The following is a 7410-nucleotide window of genomic DNA, read 5'->3' on the forward strand; positions in this document are numbered from 1 at the left end:
AAAAAAAAAAAAAAAAAATTACAGCCCTGGAAAATAAAAGAGTACAAAGATCTTATTACATGTCTTTAAAGAATCAAAATTTATAAAGACAACTAGAAGATATAGTTTTAAAACTTTGATTCCAGGATGTATTACCAAAGTAGCTTAAAATACCTCAAACAAACAGCCCAGATACTGAAATTTCTCTAGTGCCAAAGAAACTTACTTGCTTTTAAAGCCAAACAGCTTTTGAAGCAAACGCTCAATAATAACCACAGTTTTAATGCAGTCAATAGGCGATATAACACACGTATCTCAGTCCCCAAAGGGAAATATCAGGTATCATTCTGGAGTTACAAAACACCAACCTTTTTAGTCGCATGTAGTTTTCACTGGCAGCTGGTCGGCATTCAGCTCTTTGTACCACTATTCCTTCCAACGACAGCTTATCTTGAATGGGAAAAAAAAAAAGTATTCAGAGACAACACTTATCATTTTCAAGACTGTATTTCTAATACACTAAACACAGTAATATGACAATCAAATATAATAATAAAAATCAAGAAAAAATAGTTAAGTTTTAGGAATCTCACTGGTCAGAATAGAGAGAAACCTTTTTCTTGGCTTTGTAACAAACTGGGCTCCTGTCAGATTTGTTTATTAGGCTGCTGCAGCGCTTTGCCAGCAACAGCTTTTATACACTTAGCTCCTTCTAAATAAGGTGGCTTAAAAGGGCATAAAATCAAATTAAAGAGTATAAAGGTTATCGTCTTTGACAAAGTAACTTCTGAAAACACAGCTAGTCTAAACCACTAAATCAAAGACCGTGTGTGTGTGTGTGTGTGTGTGTGCTTGTGTGTGTATGTGCACGAATAAAATTCTCGAGTACCTTGTGACTAGAACAGTCAGCCCAGAAAATACTGTGACACTGGGCAAGTCTACTGTCTGGGTTATACTGTGTACCAGTTCGGCCTACCAGCTGCTCTGACTTCTGTTTTCCTGCAGAATTATAAATCTGGGCATGTCAAAACAGAATCTTTAACTGCTATGAATATTTGTCCAAACAGAAAGGCAATTTCCCCTATCCTTAGTAATTCTTATAGTGACCCTGACATAAAACCTAGGAGAAATCAGAAAAAGGAAAGAAAGGCTAGCATCTGTCGTGTGCCTACTGGCCAACAAGCATTGTGGTGTGGTCACTTGACAGACCTTACCTTATTATATAATACACATATAAATGTCTCATAATGGTACCAGCTTTATCATACCCTGGAAATGTATGACTGTGGTTAGAAACAGCTAAGGTTCAGTCATATTTCCACAAGAATTCACCTGGGTTTTAAGAAGAGACTCAGGAAATTCCCTGGCTCATGAGTAGTGCATTTATGATTCATCTTTTCAGAGAGAATTACTTCATTCCACTAACATTAGCAAAATGTCTGCTATGCAAAAGGCCCCATCTAGGCATTGAGGAATCAAGATGATTAAGACACAGTACTGTTTTCAAGAAGCATACAGTTCACTGGGGGAGACAAACCGATCAAAATGTAGAATGTGTATAGAACCATGCCTACGTGATTTACACTAAAAAATATTTTTCTAGTGATCTTTGGATGTCTCCAAAATCTAGGGGACGCTGTACAAACTAATTACGAGCACACTGTATATAATCAATGTATCCAGGGTCCCTTAATGCAACATATGCAACGAATCTCAAGAAGATGCAGAAAGAGCAATGATAAGAAGCATGACTGCCTTATACCAAAATATGGCAGGAAGAAAATAGTTTAAAAGCCATAATTGTTTTATACTAAAGTTTAAATTCTACAAATAATTTCCTCGCATTAATGTATTTAATAAAATTAATATTTGAATTTTCTTAAAGCAAAAAGGTTATATTCAAGTTTGGCTCTTACTGAAGCTGAAAGTTCTATCAAGAAAAATTCTTTAGTCGTCACAACAATAGCAAGATTTGGCGAAATCTGATATATCAAATGTCTTAAATGCATGACGAAAGTCCAGTAAAGGAAGACAACTAATCCTTTAAAAAAAATAAATCTAGGCCAGCCGTGGTGGCTCATAGCTGTAATCCCAGCACTTTGGAAGGCCGAGGCAGACGGATCACAAGGTCAGGAGATCAAGACCATCTTGGCCAACATGGTGAAACTCTGTCTCTACTAAAATATAAAAAATTAGCCAGGCATGGTGGCAGGCATCTGTGGTCCCAGCTACTCAGAAGGCTGAGGCAAGGGAATCGCTTGAACCTGGGAGGCAAAGGTTGCAGTGAGCCAAGATAGTGCCGCCGCACTCCAGCCTGTCAACAAAGCAAGACTCCGTCTCAAAAAACTAAATAATAAATAAAATAAAAAATAAATAAATCTAGACTACTATCTCTGCAAATAATTTAGTCACATATCCATATGTTCATTAACGTTGCAACTAAAAGAGCTACTGATATGGTCTGGCTCTGTGTCCCCAGCCAAATCTCATCTTGAATTACAATCCCCATGTGTCAAGGGAGGGAAGTGACTGGATCATGCGCAGTTTCCCCCTATGCTGCTCTGGTGATAATGCGTGATTTTTCACTGGTAGCTTTTTTCTGCGCTCTCACTTCTCCCTCCTGCCACCTTGGTGCCTGCTTCCCCTTTGCTTTCCACCATGAATGTAAGTTTCCTGAGGCCTCCTCAGGTATGCAGAACCATGAGTCAATTAAACCTCTTTCCTTTATAAACTACCCAGTCTCAGGCATTTCTTTATAGCAGTGTGAAAATGGACTAATATAGCTACCTTTTAATAAGTGAATGCTCCCCACTTATTTAGCAGAACCTACTCCAGGTGGACAGGCTGAATTTAATTTTCAGTTAAAGGTTTGTGCTATCAACCTTCTCCATATGACAGCTCAAGGGTAGACATCAGGTCCACAGCAACTGCCCATTTCAACTTGGCCACTACTCTCCTCACTATTCTTCAGTCAAAGTCACTCATATAGAGCAGTAACATTTACTTCCTCAAACCATAATTTTCTGTCTATCATACCTTCTTTTCAAACCTAAAATAGCTTTCAAATGCTACTCAAAGTGAACAGAAAAGTCTTCATCAGCAATGAATTTTCCCATCCACTAGATGTTCCTAAGTAACCTGACATCTCTGTTCACTTCCGTTCTCTTCTTCTCTTCTTAAATAAGTTTTTAAAAGGCCAATTTACTCCTGATGCAGCCCCTAGGCATGATTTGCCTGCTCTCTTTTAAAGCCTCATAGGAACACATTCTCATATTCTTTCCACTAAACCACACGTCTCGTCTTTTCAAAATACCGCTTAAGATTTCAAAGGAAAGGTATTAAATTTTATTTTAAAAGTACTTAAAAGCACCCACTTGCATATTACTGCTGTTAATTATAGATCCTATTCATTAATACAGAAACCTTTACTTAAAACTAGTTTGTTGACCCAGTTTAAAAGACCATAAATACTTGAAAAATAATTCATTTTATTCTCATACATTTCTTAACTATTTACTGAGTGCCCACTATGTAAAAGACGATGCAAGAGCACATTGGGAATAACAAATGAAACACGGCTCCTATCCTCAAGGAGCGTAGACTTTCTCAAACGTTCTGTGACATGTATTAGTTAAAAAGTACAGATGTGAATAGCTTGATTTAGCCATTCCACACATACACATATATCAAAACATCATGCTATATACCATAAATACACACAAATTTTGTCAATTAAAAAATAAATTAAAAAAAACTAAATTTAAATGTTTTAAAAGGAAAATGTACAGACCCCAAAAAACTTCTGTTTGTAAGTTTTAACTGCTGCTATCTACCATATTAGAAACTAACATTAAGACATTTCTAGAGAATGAGAGGGAAAAAATAAAAAAAAGCTGTTAGCATTATTATAAAAATGATCTTGACATCATTGATCCCTTGAAAGGTTCTCGGGGACACCTCTGCCCAGTGGTTCCCAGACCACATTTCAAGAGCTGCTGGTCTCACAGGGTAAGACAGGTATATAAACCATCTTAATACACCAGAGGCACTTTTGATACACCTCTACTTAACTTACCTCTAGATGAACAAAGGCTCTCAATTCCCTGCTATTAAATATAGCGACAGATGCCCACAGCTCACTATACACTAGTGGGTAATAGGTTAATCTCTAGTACTCCCACACACTTCTGCTCAAACTATGCTAGAACTGGTTTATATTAGTTTTAATAATTATGTAATCTGATTACATGTTACAGAAGCCCATTAAATTATGAGTATGGGGGGAGTTTAGGGGGCGTTTCTATGAAAACTATGTAGAATATTTTGGTAAGATGATATAAAGGTAAGTTGTAGTACAATACTGTCAAATTAGGTACCGGTGAGACAACTAGAGACTGGAAGGGAAGCACAGAAGTCTACAAAGAGTCTGCATTTAGACAGTTTCACAGTGTTTGAGTTCTTGCTCCTTTTCAAAGAAACCAAAATGGAAAATCTAAACTAAATTATGGGGCCGGGTGTGGTGGCTCATGCCTGTAATCCTAGAAATTTGGGAAGCAGAGGAGGGCAGATCACTTGAGGCCAGGAGTATGAGACCAGCCCAGGCAACACGGGGAAACCCTGTCTCTACTAAAAATACCGCCCCCCCCCCCAAAAAAAAAAAGAAAAGAAAAGCTGGGCATGGTGGTGCGTGCCTGTAGTCCTAGCTATCTGGGAGGCTAAGGCATGAGAATTTTTTGAACCTGGTAGGTAGAGGTTGCAATGAGCTGAGATCACAACACTGCACTCCAGCCTGGGCAACAGAGTGAGACTGAAAAACTAAATGATAGATTTAATTTCTGAAAAACAAATAAAGCAGATGATCAGTCAGTATCCTATATTCAAAGCAAAGGCCTTGTTTTACATATACATCAGCAACTAAATGTACATTTATTTTATTTATTTTCTGAGATGATGTCTCACTCTGTCACCCAGGCTGGAGTACAGTGGTGCATTCTTGCCTCACTGAAACCTCTGCCTCCCAGGTTCAAGCAATTCTCATGCCTCAGTCACCTGAGGTGCTGGGATTACAGGTGTGCACCACCATGCCCGGCTAATTTTTGTATTTTTTAGTACAGCCGGGGTTTCACCATGGTGACCAGGCAGGTCTTGAACTCCTGACCTCACGTGATCTGCCCACTTCGGCCTCCCAAAGTGCTGGGATTACAGGTGTGAGCCACCATGCCCAGCCAACTAAACATACATTTATAAGTTTTAAGATAAAATGTTTAAGGCAGACAGGAACTGCATATTGACATAATTTTTATGATTTCCCATCTTTTAATGTAACTGACCAATTACTGGTTATTCTACATGTGCTGTAGGATTCTTCTGTCAAGTCGAATAGGTTAAAGGTCATAAAACAGAAACATACAAGAGTACTGGGATTAAACACACACGCATGCGCGCGCACACACACGCTCAGCTTATGTGTAGCTAGAGATCAAAAAGAGTTTTGTTTTTTTTTTTCTTTTGAGACAGAGTCTCGCTCTGTCACCCAGGCTGGAGTGCAGTGGTGCGATCTTGGCTCACCGCGACCTCCACCTCCTGGGTTCAAGCGATTCTCCTGCCTCTGCCTCCTAAGTAGCTCGGATTATAGGTACGCACCACTGTGCCAGGCTAATTTTTGTATTTTTAGTGGAGATGGGGTTTTGCCATGTTGGCCAAGCTGATCTTGAACTCCTGACCTCCGGTGATCCACTCACCTCGGCCTCCCAAAGTGCTAGGATTACAGGTGTGAGCCACTGTGCCAGGCTAAGAAGAGTTTTGAAGAAAAAGCAATGACTGTGCTGGACCTTGAAAAATGGGTAGGATTTAGACTGGGGTGGGTGGGGGTAAGAAGGAAGAGCACTGAAGGTGGTGGGAATGGCCTCTATGTGTGCCTGTGGTTGCTTGCTCTTTGCTTGAAATGTTCAACAAAGGGGCTCATACCACAAATTACTAGGACATGGTCTTGCCAGCACTCTGCAGAGAAGCCACACAAACTCATCCTACCAAAGGCTTTGGAATGGCTCAATTCATATCTTTTCCTTGGCCATTTGCTCTTCTTTGGATTCTGGGAAATAGTATGGGATTCTTTCTAAATTCTCCCCTGCACTCCTTTTTTGGCTAGATCGGTTTGTTGACTGGTTTCTACTACTTGCAACTGAAGGAATCTTATTGAGTATGAACACATATCTTTGATGACAGTAATTTATTTATGTATATCCCACCACCTAAAATCAGAAAAAACTCGAGAGAAAATTTTAAAGGTTATGTATATAAAGCACATCCTATAAAAAGAAGTGAAGGCTTCTAGTTATGATTCTGTCACTAAACAGCACTGTTACTTCGGAGAAGTTATTTTACATCTCTGGGCCTCAGCATCTACAATAATGACATTACTAGAATGTCTGAGATCTCTTCTAGGTCTCTTTCACTAAATAAAAATGCTAGCCTTCCTCTCCAACTGGGGATGTTTTATTATTTCATTAGTGTTCATTTTGCTTGCTCTAGTACTTTCCAAAATACCTAGATATAACTAAATTTTGTCTGAGTAGAAAGAGAACAATCACAAAATGTTAAGAAGCTGCCCAAGGCTTGAAAATATTTAAACTTGTGCTCTACCCTGGATTGTCTTACCCTATAGATGAACTCGGATATACTCTATGTCAAAGAACTGAGGAGAAATGACACTGGCACTTTTTTTTTTTTTTAAGTTAAGGGCATCCCTAGTTTAAACAAGTTAAAGTAATAAGCAAGCAGCAACACTGCTTATTTGCATTGGCATGTAAGTAATGAAATTAGGTATGTTATGAAGTCTTAGGCATCAGGAAGTTACACTCATTCATTTCCACAAGACCTTCTGGATCCAGCTGAATGTGGAGGCATTTAAGAGGACTTCCAGCTCCTGTAAAAACCCAGACCAGAGGACTATGGATCAGCATTTCAGGCTGATCCCCCAGACTGCGAAGTTACTCTCCTGACTCGTAATTACATCACATCTGTGTCGACACTCTCTGGGAAAAGACTGAAGAAATAATCTTTTCAAGAAGCATGTACATTTAAAAGGTAAACCATTTTAATATTCCTAGTGGTCTCCTTTCTTCTCATTTAAAATATGTTCCTAGAAGTTTTTTTGCCTGTGGTTCTCAGGTGAGGTCTACTAATAAAAGGTACTAGCATCTTAACAAACCAGTTAGGCAAACTTTCTATCCCTGAATTATTAAAAAGCTGGTCTTTATTCAAACTTGTGAAGTGATATTCTGATCTCTATTTGATCTTCAGGAATTCTGCTGTGCACAGTGGCTCACGTCTGTAATCCCAACACTCTGGGAGGCTGAGGCAGGAGGACAGCTTGAGCCCAGACTGGGAAACAGTAAGACCCAGTCTCCACCAAAAAAAAAAAAAAAAAAA

The 7410-nt window shown here is 38.9% G+C and overlaps 2 protein-coding genes across 2 annotated transcripts in view; one reads left to right on the forward strand and one right to left on the reverse strand.

Moving 5' to 3' along the window:
* The window catches only part of GTF2F2 (general transcription factor IIF subunit 2), a 141798-nt gene that overhangs the window by 48517 nt on the left and 85871 nt on the right, over window positions 1–7410 (reverse strand). Inside the window, exon 5 of the mRNA XM_017870981.1 lies at window positions 348–429. Within this exon, the coding sequence (XP_017726470.1) occupies window positions 348–429 (82 nt within the window). The remainder of the gene's footprint in view (window positions 1–347; window positions 430–7410) is intronic.
* Window positions 6845–7410, forward strand: part of KCTD4 (potassium channel tetramerization domain containing 4) — an 8493-nt gene continuing 7927 nt past the window's right edge. Inside the window, exon 1 of the mRNA XM_017870980.1 lies at window positions 6845–7052. The gene's annotated coding sequence lies outside the window, so the exon portion shown is untranslated. The remainder of the gene's footprint in view (window positions 7053–7410) is intronic.

Source organism: Rhinopithecus bieti, unplaced genomic scaffold (genome assembly GCF_001698545.2).
Source record: "Rhinopithecus bieti isolate Rb0 unplaced genomic scaffold, ASM169854v2 scaffold_5273, whole genome shotgun sequence".
NCBI classification, from domain to species: Eukaryota; Metazoa; Chordata; class Mammalia; order Primates; family Cercopithecidae; genus Rhinopithecus; species Rhinopithecus bieti.